At 51.4% G+C, this 16,418-nt stretch overlaps 1 protein-coding gene across 6 annotated transcripts in view; it reads right to left on the reverse strand.

Moving 5' to 3' along the window:
- The window catches only part of megf11 (multiple EGF-like-domains 11), a 514,753-nt gene that overhangs the window by 90,830 nt on the left and 407,505 nt on the right, over nt 1-16,418 (reverse strand). For 5 of the 6 annotated variants that reach the window (XM_038813978.1, XM_038813977.1, XM_038813981.1 and 2 more), the window contains exons 15-16: nt 9,713-9,859; nt 7,828-7,962 (exon numbers count right to left, since the gene is read on the reverse strand). The exons of the other annotated variant lie outside the window; for it this stretch is intronic. In XM_038813978.1, coding sequence (XP_038669906.1) covers nt 7,828-7,962; nt 9,713-9,859 — 282 coding nt within the window. The remainder of the gene's footprint in view (nt 1-7,827; nt 7,963-9,712; nt 9,860-16,418) is intronic. 6 annotated transcript variants of the gene reach the window in all.

Raw genomic sequence — 16,418 nt, forward strand, 5'->3', positions numbered from 1 at the left:
CTGCTTCTTTAGGTCTCATTTCAATGTCTGCATTGCGCGCTCCGCCAACCCATTGGAAGCCGGGTGGTATGGAGCGGTGCGGATATGGCGTATGCCGTTCATCTTCATGAACCTCGCAAACTCTTCACTTATGAACGGAGTGCCGTTGTCCGTGACCAGCACCTCGGGGAGGCCATGCGTACTGAAAGACAAAATGCATCTTCTCGATTGTTGCACAGGACGTTGTGCCTACCATCTTAAGCACCTCTAGCCATTTAGACTGGGCATCGATTAATAGAAGGAACATGGATCCTTGAAAAGGGCCGGCGAAATCCGCATGCAAGCGCGCCCAAGGCTGCCCTGGCCATTCCCAGTGATGTAGGGGCGCGGCCGGCGGAAGCTTCTGATGCTCCTGGCAAATGGAGCAGTTTTGGGCCACCTTCTCAATGTCGGTGTCGAGGCCTAGCCATCAGTCATAACTCCAGGCCAACATTTTCATTTTGGTCACACCTGGATGCCCATTGTGCAAGTCTCTCAGTATCAGCTCCTGTCCTTTTTCCGGGACAATCACACGCGTTCCCCCACAAAAGGATGCCGTCTTCCACGCTGAATTCAGACAGCTTGGAGGAAAATGCCCGCAACTCGCCTGGGAGCTGTCTATGCTGCCCCCCATACAGGACTATGTGCCAAACCTTTGATAGGACTGGCTCCGTCTGGGTCCACTCACGGATCTCTGAACTGGGCTAAATCGCTGGCTTTTAAAGCAGACCAAGGCAGGCCAGCAGCACGGTTCAATTCCCGTGTCAGCCTCCCCGAACAGGCGCCGGAATGTGGTGACTAGGGGCTTTTCACAGTAACTTTATTGAAGCCTACTTGTGACAATAAGCGATTTTCATTTTTCATTTCATTTCAGTGATAGGCAAAATTTAGGGTTGCAACCACCTCACCAGTCGTGGGGGTCAACATGGGGCCAGTTGATAAAGGCAATCGGCTCAGTGCGTCGGCATTCCCTATCTGGGTTCCTGGTTTGTGCTCCAGAGAATACTCGTATGCAGCGAGCAACAAAGCCCAGCGCTGGATCTGTGCGGAAGCAATGGGCGGTATTGGCTTATCCTCTGAGAAAAGTCCCAGCAGAGGCTTATGATCAGTCACGACAGTGATTGTTGTTGTATGGTTGAAGTGCATGAAGATTGGGCTGGGGGGGAAATGGTTTTATTACCATGTTGATGTCATTGTTTATGTTACTGTTATGAAAATTTTCAAATACCTCAATAAAATATTATTTTTTAAAAATAGTTACATATGGCTGGGAGGCAGGGTCCAGCTCCAACTGTAGGTAGGCGTGACTCATATCTAATTTTGTGAACGAGAGTCCGCCTGCAAGCTTCGCGTAGAGATCCTCTATGCGAGGCATTGGGTATCGGTCGAGTCGGGAAGCCGTATTCACTGTAAGTTTATCGTCGCCGCACAAGCGAACTGTGGCATCTGGCTTCATTACAGGTACAATTGGTGCTGCCCAGTCAGCGAAACGGACGGGCCTGATGATACCCAAAGTCTCCAAATGAGTGAGCTCCCCTTCTACCTTCTCGAGCAAGGCGTAAGGCACCGGGCGCGCCCGGAAATAGCGCGGCGTGGCTCCTGATTCGACATGGAAACGGGCTACAGGCCCTTTTATTTTCCCCAAACCGGGCTGGAATACATCTGGGTATCGTCCTGGCACCTCAGTCAACCCTCCAGAACCTGTTTGGAGGATGTGCTGCCACTGCAGCCGCAAATAACGCAACCAGTCCCGACCCAACAGGCTGGGCCCATGGCCACGCACCACGATTAGTGGGAAACGCCCCTCCTGGCGTCCATAAACAACAGGGGTCATCGTAGTCCCTGCAATGTCCAATGGTTCCCCCGTGCCACAGGCCAACCTGGCCTGTGTGTCGGTTAATGTAAGGGTCTGTATACCCTGCTTGTTGGGGGGGGGGGGGGGGGGGGCGTGTATGGTTAGTATTGTTGTGAAAATACAACAGGTTGTGTTAGTCCTGTTTTCTGTGTGCCTTTGTCGTCACAGTACTCTGTGTAACATCAGCTATCTTATTGATGTTCTGTTTGTTAGAAATTAAAATGTCTAATAAAGATATTGCACAGCTGGCTTTTCACTGCAGTGTTTCTAGCACTTTGCCCATAGATAATCTGGGAGTGTGGTGGGGCGGAACCGGATAGAGTGGGCAAGGTCGGCTCCAGAGAGATCAGAATGCCATCTTTACAGGGCAACCCAGTGTTAGAAACAAACTCGCTCCCCCCCACTCCTCCATGGACACGGAGGAATCCCCCCCACAAGCAACAGGGGATCTCTCTCTCTCCCCCCAAACCCCCTCACCACACAAACACCAGGACAATCCTCTCACCTCGCAGAATTGAGTGCCCCCACCTCAATCCCCCCTCCTCAGGCATACACCTCCACCCCCCCCACCAACCACACAAGCATTTGGGCACTTCCCCACCTCTCAAGTATCCAGCCCCCTCACAGGCATCAGTGCAAGTCACCCCCCACGACAAATAAGGGGAACCCCCTCCTCCCCCAAATGGGGCCCACCCCTAGCACGGCACGGCCAGGTCGGCACGGCTAGGGAGCACTGCCTGAGCATGCCCCCCCACCACCCAGGGACTATATTTACCTGTGTGTCCCCAGCGTGACCATCATGGGGCTGATTTAGCTCACTGGGCTAAATCGCTGGCTTTTAAAGCAGACCAAGGCAGGCCAGCAGCACGGTTCGATTCCCGTACCAGCCTCCCCGGACAGGCGCCGGAATGTGGCGACTAGGGGCTTTTCACAGTAACTTCATTGAAGCCTACTCGTGACAATAAGCGATTTTCATTTTTCATGACTGGTTTTCATTTTTGAACCAAGTAGTCTTTTGTGCTGGTGTGATGTCACACTGTCTGGGTGGAACGATAAATTGAGGGCAGAAGTAGTAGCGTTGAGCCCACTGACGATGGTTAAATATATTATAATCTCTGCTAATCGGGCTTGCTAAACATGAGATTTAGCGGCCAAAATGGGATTGGCATCCGTGGCCAGGAGGGCTGTTAAATCACGGCTAATATATACCCAAACAGGACGAGATATTATTATGTTAATACATATTACATATGTAGACTACATATTCAATATTCAGGATATCAGCTATTTGAATTATATTACCATCTTGTTTCACTCCCCAGTTAGGTGTTCAATGATTTATAAATGATTGATATCATCTGCATTACCCCCTGCTTATTGCCTTTTGTGAGACTTTTATTCAGCAGTATAAACTTTAAATAATTTCATGGGTTGTTGTATATTTAAAACTCTTGAACTTTTGGGTGAAACTTTCGCTGTGATCCTGCTTTTAGTTAACCAGCATCTGGCCCAGAAGCAACATACACAAATTCTTTTTGCTTCTGATCCAACCATCAAATTGGTCCCCAGACCAATCATTCTTACATTAAACCCTCAGTCAATTCAGATACTCTCCTCGTTTTAAGTTGCATAGGCAGATATTCTACAGCAGAGAAAAGACTACATCAAATCTTCCTTCAGATGATTTATTTGATAATACACCGCTGCTTTTTAGCTGTACTGGGAATTAACTGTATTAATCTATATTTAATTTATGTTTAATGACTTTGCATAAAAACTTCATGGAATTGGTTAAATCAAATATTTGGGAAAAGTTGAGGCATCATAGAAACTTGCAATTATAGCTGCTAACAAGATTGGCCCTGAATTCAGGTAGAATGCCTTGGGAACAAAATTAAGACTTTCAGAGAAAAATAATCAAAGGGATGAGCCTACATGTGTTGTTGCTAGTGCTTCATCTCATTATATTCAGAAGCATGAGTCAGTAATAGGGTTGTGTTATCAAAGCACCGATTCACCATCCCACATTCACTGCCTAATGAGGTTCCGCTGCCTGATACTTTTTTCAAAACTATCTCTGAAGTAGAGAAAATGGGGGGTTTGGGGAACATCTAGACTGGGAAGTGGGGGGGAATAGTTTTGAGGCTCCAGGGCACAGATACAAATATACAAGAACCTGGAAACTGCGACTGGTGATGTGCCAGACATGGGTTGGTTCCGGCTTGTTCTGGCCTCACTCAGTTCTCGAGCCGTTTTCCCAGGGGCCTGACAATAACAAAACAATGAGGAGCTGGTTTAGCACAGGGCTAAATTGCTGGCTTTTAAAGCAGACCAAGGCAGGCCAACAGCACGGTTCAATTCCCGTACCAGCCTCCCCGGACAGGCGCTGGAATGTGGCGACTAGGGGCTTTTCACAGTAACTTCATTTGAAGCCTACTTGTGACAATAAGCGATTTTCATTTCATTTCATGACTGCAGTGCAAGCCATCCAGAAATCAAACAGGTGGATGATGCATTGCTCAGCAGCATTAATACGTCCATCTCATTTACTATTGAACAACTGCAGCATGGCTAGTCTGCCCAATTCCACCGCACCACAGGAGTTGGCAGACTGCAGGAATTCATCAATGATACACATCTGGGTCTCTTGACACAATGGAATAGTCCACATAAAAACAGAGGGAGTTGACTCCATCAGTATGCAGCCAGTCAGTGTCAATGGCATCGGATCATTACATCTGCTTCCACGTCAGCAAATAAGGTACTTTCTGGTTAAATTATCTTAGTCCTGGCGACAGCGGTTAGCACTGCTGCCTCACGGCGCCGAGGTCCCAGGTTCGATCCCGGCCCCGGGCCACTGTCCGTGTGGAGTTTGCACATTCTCCCCGTGTTTGCCTGGGTTTTGCCCCCACAACCCAAAAAGATGTGCAGGGTAGGTGGGTTGGCCACGCTAAATTGCCCCTAAATTGGAATTTTAAAAAAAAATTGTCTCTGAGTCAGACTTATTAAAATTGAAAGCAGGTTACTGGATGGCTCCTCGGGGACTAAAATCTTCAGACAAACCAAACAACTCTTCTGGTGGTCACAGTTAGAGGAAAGATGCCGATACTGCAAGGCCCCTCAATGACCAGGGTTATTGTGGAACAATAATGCCGTGATTCAAAACCCTTGACAGATTGGAGGTGTCTTACAGTGCAGCCAATAGGCAGAGCTTCCAGTATCATTCACTGTGCGCTATACAACACTGACACAGAGAGACCATTCCTCAATGATCAGGCTTGAGTTTAAAATCTTATCCTGCTTTTTCCCTCGTATTTTAATGTGTACCAGTAGTATAAGGGTCTGTTTAATAGGGTTAATGTGGGACTGCCCGCACAGAGATGTGAGAGAGCACATGACCCTCACCCAGGGTCAATCGAGTGTTGGACAGAGCCCTGTGTACCAGTAAGCATGGAGACAGCTCCTAACTTGAACACTTTACTGTATATGTATAAATAGTTCTAAAAGTCAATAAGGACTTACAGATAACTTACGTACAAGTACAGGGAATTCTTAAGACCTACCAAACGGTAACCAATGACGGCATAAACCATACCCCCAGATATTCTGTGCAGGAGGGGTGGCACGGTAGCACGGTGCTTAGAACATAGAACAGTACAGCACAGAACAGGCCCTTCGGCCCTCGATGTTGTGCCGAGCATTGCCCGAAACCAAGATCAAGCTATCCCACTCCCTGTCATTCTGGTGTGCTCCATGTGCCTATCCAATAACCGCTTGAAAGTTCCTAAAGTGTCCGACTCCACTATCACAGCAGGCAGTCCATTCCACACCCTAACCACTCTCTGAGTAAAGAACCTACCTCAGACAGCCCTCCTATATCTCCCACCCTGAATCTTATAGTTATGCCCCCTTGTAACAGCTACATCCACCCGAGGAAATAGTCTCTGAACGTCCACACTATCTATCCCCCTCATCACCTTATAAACCTTTATTAAGTTGCCCCTCATCCTCCTCCGCTCCAATGAGAAAAGCCCTCGCTCCCTCAACCTTTCCTCATAAGACCTATCCTGCAAACCAGGCAGCATCCTGGTAAATCTCCTTTGCACCCTTTCCAATGCTTCCACATCCTTCCGATAATGAGGTGACCAGAACTGCACACAATACTCCAAATGTGGCCTCACCAGGGTCATGTATAGTTGCAGCATAACCTCGCGGCTCTTAAACTCAAGCCCCCTGTTAATAAACGCTAACACACTATAGGCCTTCTTCACGGCTCTATCCACTTGAGTGGCAACCTTCAGAGATCTGTGTTCATGAACCCCAAGATCTCTCTGTTCCTCCACATTCCTCAGAACCCTGCTGTTGACCCTGTAATCCGCATTCAAATTTTTCCTACCAAAATGAATCACCTCGCATTTATCAGGGTTAAACTCCATCTGCCATTTTTTGGCCCAGCTCTGCATCCTATCAATGTCTCTTTGCAGCCTACAACAGCCCTCCACCTCATCCACTACTCCACCAATCTCGGTGTCATCAGCAAATTTACTGATTAGTTACTGATTTACTGTCAGCACTGTTGCTTCACAGCTCCAGGGTCCCAGGTTCGATTCCCGGCTTGGGTCACTGTCTGTGTGGAGTCTGCACGTTCTCCCCGTGTGTGCGTGGGTTTCCTCCGGGTGCTCCGGTTTCCTCCCACAGTCCAAAGATGTGCAGGTTAGGTGGATTGGCCAGGATAAATTGCCCTTATTGTCCAAAAGGGTTGGGTGGGGTTACTGGGTTGCGGGAATAGGGTGGAGGTGTGGGCTTAGGTAGGGTGCTCTTTCCAAGGGCTGGTGCAGACTCAAAGGGCTGAATGGCCTCCTTCTGCACTGTAAATTCTATGATTCTATGAAGTGCCAGAAAATCTGGTCTGAAAACTCAGCTGTGGACCGGGAGAGATGCACGCCGGTTTTCACTCTGAACCTGACAAATTTTGGGAAAATTCCGATCATGGGGCTGGATTCTCCGATATTGGGATGATGTCCCCACTCCGACGTACAAATTGTGGATTTTCAAGCCAGAAAAACTGGTGTGAAAGGGCCACATGTTCCCAGCCCTGCAGGGGGCTAGCAGGGACCCGGCATAGATCCAGCAGCTTTTGCTGCAGATACGGGCCCCCCGCACATCCTGGTCAGGGGCTGCGCATGCGCGTGAAGGTGGTCTCCAGCGGCCGCGCTGTGCCCCATGGGCTGCCCCAGGGGCTGCGCATGCGCGTGAAGGTGGCCTCCAGCGGCCGCGCTGTGCCCCATGACGTCTCAGACCACGGAGCAGGACCCTAAAAATAAACCCACTGATCGGCCATGTGCCCGACCCTGTCCGCCCACACAAATGTTCCCCGGCTGCCTATAAAGCCCCCCTGGCCTCCGATTGGCCCGCCCCCGACCATGGCGGCCGCAGACTGAGTCCGCAGCTACCAGGCGAGTATCCCGACCGGCTGGACCACATTAGGTCCTCGCCATCAGGACATCGACCGGGGGTGGAGAGCGGTGGAGCGGGTTTCTGGCAATGGTCCCAGGCAGGTCCGAGGCGGCGTGGCGTACTCTCTGAGTACCCTGATTTTCAGGGCCGGCAGAATCGGGGAATTGGCGCTAGTCCCGATTCCGTGCGGCTAAATTGGTTCTCCGCCCCGGCGCCAGCCGCGATTTTGGCGTTGGAGTGTAGAGAATGCAGCCCATGGTGTTTTATCCCAGTACGAGGGTCTGGCAGGGTGTGGGTTCATATTCAGACTTTCCCACACATTGACCATCTCAATCCTTAGCCCTGTTGTTTTCTGGAGGGGTTTCAAGATTTCTCTCCCAGGATCACTGACGTAACCGAAGATGATCCCAATACAGTGACTTAACGTTTCAAGCTGGTGTAAACGGCTCATCATCTCCTATTGTACACATGTGACTCGGGCATATTCAAGACATTACCTTGATTGCAGAGGGAATCTGTGAATCCCGCCAAGCACTCACAGTGGCCTGTGACATGGTGACATGGTCCATTGCTGTGCACACACTGGGGACAAGCTTGGTTACAATGATGACCATAAAATCCAGGCGAACAGACTGAAAGAAAGGCAAAATATCTCACACAGTGAAACTAAATACAGAAACAAAACCTTCGCAAATTCCTCTCCTTTTAAAATATTTGTCAGAAATGACAATCACCATTTTTTTCTGCATGGCCAAAAGGGAAGGGAGTTGATGAGCTGTGAAAGTTGGTTGCCAATCAGACAAGTATCGGATTTTCTGCTCAGTAACATGAACGGATAGAAACCACAGGCAGCAGGATAGCGATTCCCCGCTTTGTTTCTCTTCTGAGTATCAGATTTGCTCAGTGATACCACTCCCATTCTGAGGCAGAATCTCACTCCAGGGTCACGGAGAGTCTAACATCAGTAGTAGAGGAATTGCTCGTGTCTACTACGAAGGATGCAATAACAGGACACTTAGAAAATTTAATCGGGATTAGATTAGATGAGTCAACGTGGATTTATGAAAGGGAAATGATGTTTGAAATCAGGGGTGAGGCAGACTGTGTGAATGGAATGAGGTAGTTACAGTTTTTGCAGGGTCTGGCTTGAGTCACCATCATGTGTTGCCGTTTTGTTCAAGTTTTGACAAATCCTCGTTTAGATTCCGGTCCAACGTGCCAAAGTCGGAGATAGATGAGGTCGGCATGAATGAACTTCGGGGGGTAGTTTTGGAGGATCATTTGAATTTTGGAAGATGATTTGTGTAGAAGTTGAACAGGATTGGGGAGCCAGTTTGGTACTAGAAGGGGGGGGGGGCGCAGGGGTCAGAGCCCCCAGGGACACCCAATGGGGGGTTTCCCATTATGTGTGTTGGGTGGGGTGGGGGGAGGTGGGAATGAAGCCCCGATGCCAACGATGCTGGAAGGGGAACATCCTGGCCTTGAGTCAGAACTTGACACTTGGTCAATCTTTGGGAAAATTCCACCCATTGACATGGATTGAGAATTGGTTTGTAGACAGGAAACAGAGAGCAAGTGGCAGGCCGTGACTAGGCGGGGTGGGGGGGGGGGGGGGGGCAGAGGGATCAGTGTTTGGGCCCCAGCTGTTCACAAAATACATCAATGATTCGGATGAGGGAACCAGTGTAATATTTCCAACTTTGCTGACAACATGAAACTTGGTGGGAATGGAACGAGGCTTCAAGGTGATGTAGACAAGTTGAGTGAGTGGGCAAATACACGGCAGATACAATAGTAAGTGGGTAAGTGTGAAGTTATCCACTTCGGTCCCGCCCAATGTGGGTGAGATTCACGTTGCGCAGCCTCGTGGGGCTTGGGTAGATCCCGTGAGGCGTCATGGCTGCCAGGAAGCCCGCGGAAGGCTTCACCCAGCATCTACTGGCCACGTTCCTGGTCGGGCACGCCGTGGCTGGTAGATTGTGCCTGAGGTCAACAACATCTTGTGTTTCTGGAGTGTCTTTGATGTAATAAAAACACCCCAAGGTACTTCATAGGAGGTAATTAAATCTGACACCAAGCCAGATAAATATATATTCGGGCCAATTACCAAATGTTCAGTCAGAGATGGATTTTGAGAAGTGACTTGAAACAGGAGAGTAAGGTAGTGAGGCAGAGGTTTAGAGAGGATATTTCAGAGTCGAGGCAGATCTACCGATTGTGGAGCGATGAAAATTCAGGCCAGAGTGTTAGGCTGGCATCCGGGGGAAGGAATGACTTCTTCCCTATTGCCAAGGATAATACACGGAGACCAACAGGGTGAGGAATGAGAGAAGATTACTTAAAAACCCATAGGAATCCCACCGGATTAGGCTTCACACTTACTCCTCTGGCACATGGCTCCTCGGAATCCAGGTGCACACTCACAGGTCCCATCCTCAGGTGAACAGGAGCCCCCATTTTCACAGTTACAGGAAATGGAGCAGTTTGGACCCCAACTCCCCTGCAGACACACATTGTCACAGCGAATGCCTGGGGGAGAAAACAGGAAGAAGCAGATTGAAAGAAATAACCAAGACTGAGAATGTAGCCTCGAAATCCCTGGAAACGGACAGGGTGGATCATCCCATCCCCATTGAGGAATGGTGGAGAAATAGAAATATACGGCAGTTAATTAAATATATTTGGAATAAAACAAACTAGTATCAATAACAATGATCATGGAAGTACTGGATTACAGTAAATATTCAGCTGGTTCACTCATATTCTTTAGGGGATGAAAGCTTCCATCCTCACCCTATGTGTGACCCCCAGACCCACAGAACTGATTGAGTGTTGCCAATGGAATGACATGTCAAACCAAATAGTTGCATCTCAAGGACAATTAGGAACAGGAAACAAACATAGCTGTCAACAATGCCTACATTCCATTAATCCCAACAAAGCAAAACAAGGCAATAGTTCTTTCTGCCGTCTATGACCCTCTGGGGATATATCAATTCTGGGAGTATTAATGACAACAGGGATAATTTTTGACCAGTTAATAGTTGTTGCGCGAGATTAAGCAGTGCAGCAAAACCTACCGTGGATACATTTTCATAGCAATGAAATCCTATAACTTCTTAAGATTTAACTTGAAAAATGGAGTGAGCTCATGCTGGCTTTGGGAGCGACTGCTGACCACTCACCTGAGTATTGCATCAGCTCCAGTCTTGGTTGGTCAAGGAGTAGGCAACCACCAGCCTCCCCGAACAGGCGGCGGAATGTAGCGACTAGGGGCTTTTCACAGTAACTTAATTGAAGCCTACTCGTGACAATAGGCGATTTTCATTTCACTCCATTTTCTCACATGAAGTAGTCAGAAATTGTCAACGACATATTTGCAGAACAAAGAGTTTAGCAACATGTGCACATATGAGGACCCTTCCTGCTGATTCCCTTATTTCCCCTTTCTTTATTTTTGCCGTTATCATTTTGATCCATGGGTGCTTAATGGATGTGTGTCTTTAAGTCGAGCAGAGGAAATGAGGAACTCAAAAGGGTCGGACAGCAGAACTCAGACTTTTTGACGCCCGAGAGATCGGAAGGATTTGGTTCGATTGGCAGCCAGGTGGCCAATGAATTGGCCAAAAGGCCCTATTCTGCCCGGTAACAGGCGGTGATTGGCTCCTACCCAAGTGGGATGCTTTTTAAGAGAACCAAGGACAGCACGGTTGGAACCTGGACGCTCAGAGAAGTTGCTCTGTCTCTCTCTTTCTCGTGTTCTCTCCAGAAAGGCTGCTGTATTTCTGAAACTGCGGAGACCTGAATGAATCTACAGTGAAAATCATTACAGACTGAAAACAGAAACCTCAAACTGAAAGCCTCGATAGAAGGAAGGCGTGCTGGAAGATAACCGCCTGAAACAAAGGGAGAGATTTAACGACCTGGTGACACGACGAAGACAACGAATCTCATGAGAGGCCTCCCGCGAAAGTCTCGACGCCCTCACTGGTCGAGATCCAGATGTAACTGAGCCAAAGAACAGGAAGCCATAGGCAGAGTAAATGAGGGAATCTCTGGTCCTCACCATATGGTGACACACCTTGTGCTGGGAACTCTGAGACGTTCCAACAGAACCTCCTCCCATAATATTACAACATTTAAAATATTTATCCATCCTGAAATATGGCCATGTCACACAGCACGAGAGAGTGGGGCGAGGCTGCTTTCAGTCAGACAGATTCCGGAGGCGTTCTGCATCACACCCATTCTTATTTCTTCCCTGTGGTGAAATACTTCACCTGTAATTCTTATGCCAGCACATCACAGAATCGGAACTCAAAACTGAGGAATCCCGCACGGTATTCACCGTTCCCCAACGCCGATATCGTAATTGGCGATTGGGCCGAGAATCCATTCTGACGCACAAATCGGGGCCGCCGCCGGTTAGAGGCAGGTTTTTAATCCTCCGTCCCTCCGAAATGGCGCCATCACGTTGCGCGGCGCACGCCATTGGAACGGCATTGCTCGTCACCTGAAGGCCCTCACCCAATGCTCCCCCCGATGGGCAGAGTTCCCGACCTCACGGTTGTTTGGTCTCAGCGGTCGGGAGCCCAGCGTGGCGGCTGCGGACGGTGTCCAGCGGCACCACAGTCGGCTGGGAGCCGTGCTGCTGGCCGGGGAGGGGCTTCCGTGGGGGCTGGGGGGGACTGGGGGGGGGGGGGCTGGGGGGGACTGGGGGGGGACTGGGGGGGGGGGGGGGGGGTGGTCAGCGGGGCAGAGCGTGCTGCTGGCCGGGGAGGGCTTCCGTGGGGCTGGGGGGGGGGGCTGGGGGGGGACTGGGGGAGGGGGGGGGTGGTCAGCGGGGCAGAGCCGTGCTGCCGGCCGGGGAGGGGCTTCCGTGGGGGCTGGGGGGGGGGGACTGGGGGGGGCTGGGGGGGACTGGGGGGGGGGGCTGGGGGGGACTGGTCAGCGGGGCAGAGCCGTGCTGCTGGCCGGGGGAGGGGGTTCCGTGGGGGCTGGGGGGGACTGGGGGGGGGGGTGGTCAGCGGGGCAGAGCCGTGCTGCTGGCCGGGGAGGGGTTCGTGGGGGCTGGGGGGGGGACTGGGGGGGACTGGGGGGGACTGGTCAGCGGGGCAGAGCCGTGCTGCTGGCCGGGGAGGGGGTTCCGTGGGGGGCTGGGGGGGGACTGGGGGGGGGGGGTGGTCAGCGGGGCAGAGCCGTGCTGCTGGCCGGGGAGGGGGTTCCGTGGGGGCTGGGGGGGCTGGGGGGGACTGGGGAGGACGGGGGGGGGGGCTGGGGGGGACTGGTCAGCGGGGCAGAGCTGTGCTGCTGGCTGGGGAGGGGGTTTCCGTGGGGGCTGGGGGTGGGGTGGTCAGCGGGGCAGAGCCGTGCTGCTGGCCGGGGAGGGGGTTCCGTGGGGGCTGGGGGGGTGGTCAGCGGGGCAGAGCCGTGCTGCTGGCTGGGGAGGGGGTTCCGTGGGGGCTGGGGGGGACTGGGGGGGGACTGGGGGGGGGGGTGGTCAGCGGGGCAGAGCCGTGCTGCTGGCTGGGGAGGGGGTTCCGTGGGGGCTGGGGGGGGGGGGGGGGGGGGGTCAGTGGGGCAGTATTTGGCAGGTCGGGTCCGCGCACGGCCGGCACCATGTTTTATGGCGCGACCGCTGCAGGTCGGCATGCACGGCCACTGACCCGTACATTGTGGTGGGAGCCGGGGGTTTTACCCGGCACGGCTACTAGCCCTACACCGGCCGCAGGATCGGTGAGTGTTCGGTATCGTAAAACACGACAGTTCCAACACCGGCATCGGCACTGAACTTCCAAATCGGTGAATCCAGCCTCTGTATTGTGAATCCACAACTTATCACTCTCCATACGACAGAGGAGCAGAAATAGGCCACTCGGCCCATCGGGTCTGCTCCGCCATTCAATCAGATCCTGACTGATCTGATCTGATAATCCTCAACTCCACTTTCCCGGTTTATCCCCATAACTCTCAATTCTCTTATTGATTAGAAATCTGTCTGTCTCGGCCTTGAACGTACTTAACGACCAACTTCTACAGTTCTCTGCGGTAAAGAATTCCACAGATTCACTCCCCACTGACAGAAGACATTCCTTCTCATCTCTGTCTGAAATGGGCGGCCCCTTACCCTGAGATAATGCTCCCTGGTCCTGGACTCTCCCACAAGAGGAAACAAGAGATCCGCGCAGTGGCACAGTGGTTAGCATTGCTGCCTCACAGCACCAGGGACCCGGGTTCAATTCCAGCCTTGGGTGACTGTCTGGAGTCTGCCCGTTCTCCCCGTGTCTGCGTGGGTTTCCTCCGGGTGCTCCGGTTTCCTCCCACAGTCCAAAGCTGTGTAGGTTAGGATGGATTAGTGTCCAAGGATATTCAGGTTTGGTTAAGGAGTTACTGGGATAGAGTGGGGAAGTGGGTCTGGATGGGGTGCGCTTTCAGAGGGTCGGTGCAGACTCAATGGGCCGAACGGACTCCTTCTGCACTGTCGGGATTCTATGATCCTCTCAGCATCTAGCCTGTCAGGCCCCCTTTGAATCCTTTCTGCCTCATTCTCAACTGAGCCAACTTCTCCTCATGAGAAAATGCCTTCATAGCCGGGAGGAAGCTGGTGAACCTCCCCTGCACTGCCTCCACTGCCACTGTCAGATACGGAGACCAAAACTGTTCCCATTATCCCAGTGTGGTATAAACAAGGGGCTGGTTTAGCACACTGGGCTAAATCGCTGGCCAGCAGCACGGTTCAATTCCCGTACCAGCCTCCCCGAACAGGCGGCGGAATGTGGCGACTAGGGGCTTTTCACAGTAACTTCATTGAAGTCTACTCGTGACAATAAGCCATTTTCATTTCATTTCACAATCAGATCTGAACCACATTTCTAGACTTCCCACATGTTTCCCAAACTGCACATTTTGAATTCCTGATGGTATCTCGAAGGTTAAATACAAATGGCAAAATTCTAACCTTTCCACCCCTGATATCCCTCCGCCTGCTCCTATTCCATTACTGAATCCCATTACATTCAACTCAAATTTCTGTCTCCACTACTTGACTCAAGAGACCATCTAAGCGATGATAACTCTCAATAAAATATTGCTTCCTGCCATTAGTCCTAAACCTAATCTTGCCTTTATCACACTGTATCAGGTCCCCATGTCCTGCAATCATAAAATAATAGTCAGGATTAACCTTTTCTAATTGCCTTTGCACCTTATGTACTCGATAGTGTTCTCTGTCCCTTCGAGACTTAAAGGTCCAAGTTGCTGTAACCTCTCCTCATGACTGATTCTTCTGACAGAGTTCTCAGCCTTGTAACCCTTTAGTTCATCAGTTTCAGGACATGGATGTTTCTTGTCGACTGGAACCAAACCCATTATTCAAGTTACAGCCGACCAAATTATTCCACAGCTCCATCGTGGCATTGATTACAAAAGCAGGGAGGTCATGTTGGAGTTGTATAGAACACTGATGAGGTCACAGCTGGAGCACTGGGTGCAGTTCTGGTCGCCACATTATAGGAAGGATGTAATTTCACTGGAGGGGGTGCAGAGGAGATTCACCAGGATGTTGCCTGGGAACATTTCAGTTATGAAGGGAAGTTGGATAGGTGTGGGTTGTTTTCACTGGAGCAGGGAAGACTGAGGGGCCACCTGATCGAGGTGGACAAGATTATGAGGGGCATGGACAGGGTGGATAGGGAGCAGCCTCCCCGGACAGGCGCCGGAATGTGGCGACTAGGGGCTTTTCACAGTAACTTTATTGAAACCTACTCGTGACAATAAGCGATTTTCATTTTTTCATTTCAGCTATTACCCGTCGTTGAAGGGTTGGTTGCAAGGGGAACACAAGTTCAAGGTGAGGGGCAGGAGGCTTAGGGGGGATTTGAGGAAACATTTTTTACCCAGAGGGTGGTGACGGTCCGGAATGCACTGCCCGGGAGGGTGGTGGAGACAGGTTGCCTCACATCCTTTAAAAAGTACCTGGGTGAGCACTTGGCACGTCTTAACATTCAAGGCTATGGGCTAAGTACTGGCAAATGGGGTTAGGATTGGCAGGTCAGGTGCCTTTCATGCGGTGGTGCAGTTTCGATGGGCTGAAGGGCCTTTTCTGCACTGTATATTTCTGTGATTCTGTGTCTCGAGCAGGATGGACCAATAAACCAATTTGCCTCCTGTTGATTGCAGCATTGATGACTGTCTTCAGTCAGTGGTCAGATCCTTCCCCAGTCTCTCCTGTAACTCCTTTGGCAAAATTCATTAAATATGACTTATTTTCCTTTCATCATACAACTTGGCACACTTATTCCATCGGCATGTTTTCCCGTTTATACGTATTGTTGGGAATATACTGCATAAAGTAATGTTACCATTCCATATGGTCCTGCATATTGCATCTGAAAGAATGAATAAATCCCCTGGTGACCGCAGTTACATTGTAAATGGTCTGGATTCGCCATTCGCTGGCAACGGCATTCTGTCTTCCTGCTGCTTGTCAATAGGATTCCCTATTGAAGCCACCGCACACACCGCCGGGGTAACCCGCACACCGCACACACCGCACACACCGCCGGGGTAACCCGCATACCGCACACACCGCACACATCGCACACACCGCACACACCGCCGGGGTAACCCACACACCGCACACACCGCCGGGGTAACCCACACACCGCACACACCGCACACACCGCACACACCGCCGGGGTAACCCGCACACCGCACACACCGCACACACCGCACACACCGCCGGGGTAACCCACACACCGCACACACCGCACACACCGCACACACCGCACACATCGCACACACCGCCGGGGTAACCCACACACCGCACACACCGCACACACCGCACACATCGCACACACCGCCGGGGTAACCCGCACACCGCACACACCGCACACATCGCACACACCGCCGGGGTAACCCACACACCGCACACACCGCTCACACCGCACACATCGCACACACCGCCGGGGTAACCCGCATACCGCACACACCGCACACACCGCCGGGGTAACCCGCACACCGCACACACCGCACACACCGCCGGGGTAACCCGCACACCGCACACACCGCACACACCGCACACACCGCA

Source organism: Scyliorhinus canicula, chromosome 12, assembly GCF_902713615.1.
Source record: "Scyliorhinus canicula chromosome 12, sScyCan1.1, whole genome shotgun sequence".
Taxonomy (NCBI): Eukaryota; Metazoa; Chordata; class Chondrichthyes; order Carcharhiniformes; family Scyliorhinidae; genus Scyliorhinus; species Scyliorhinus canicula.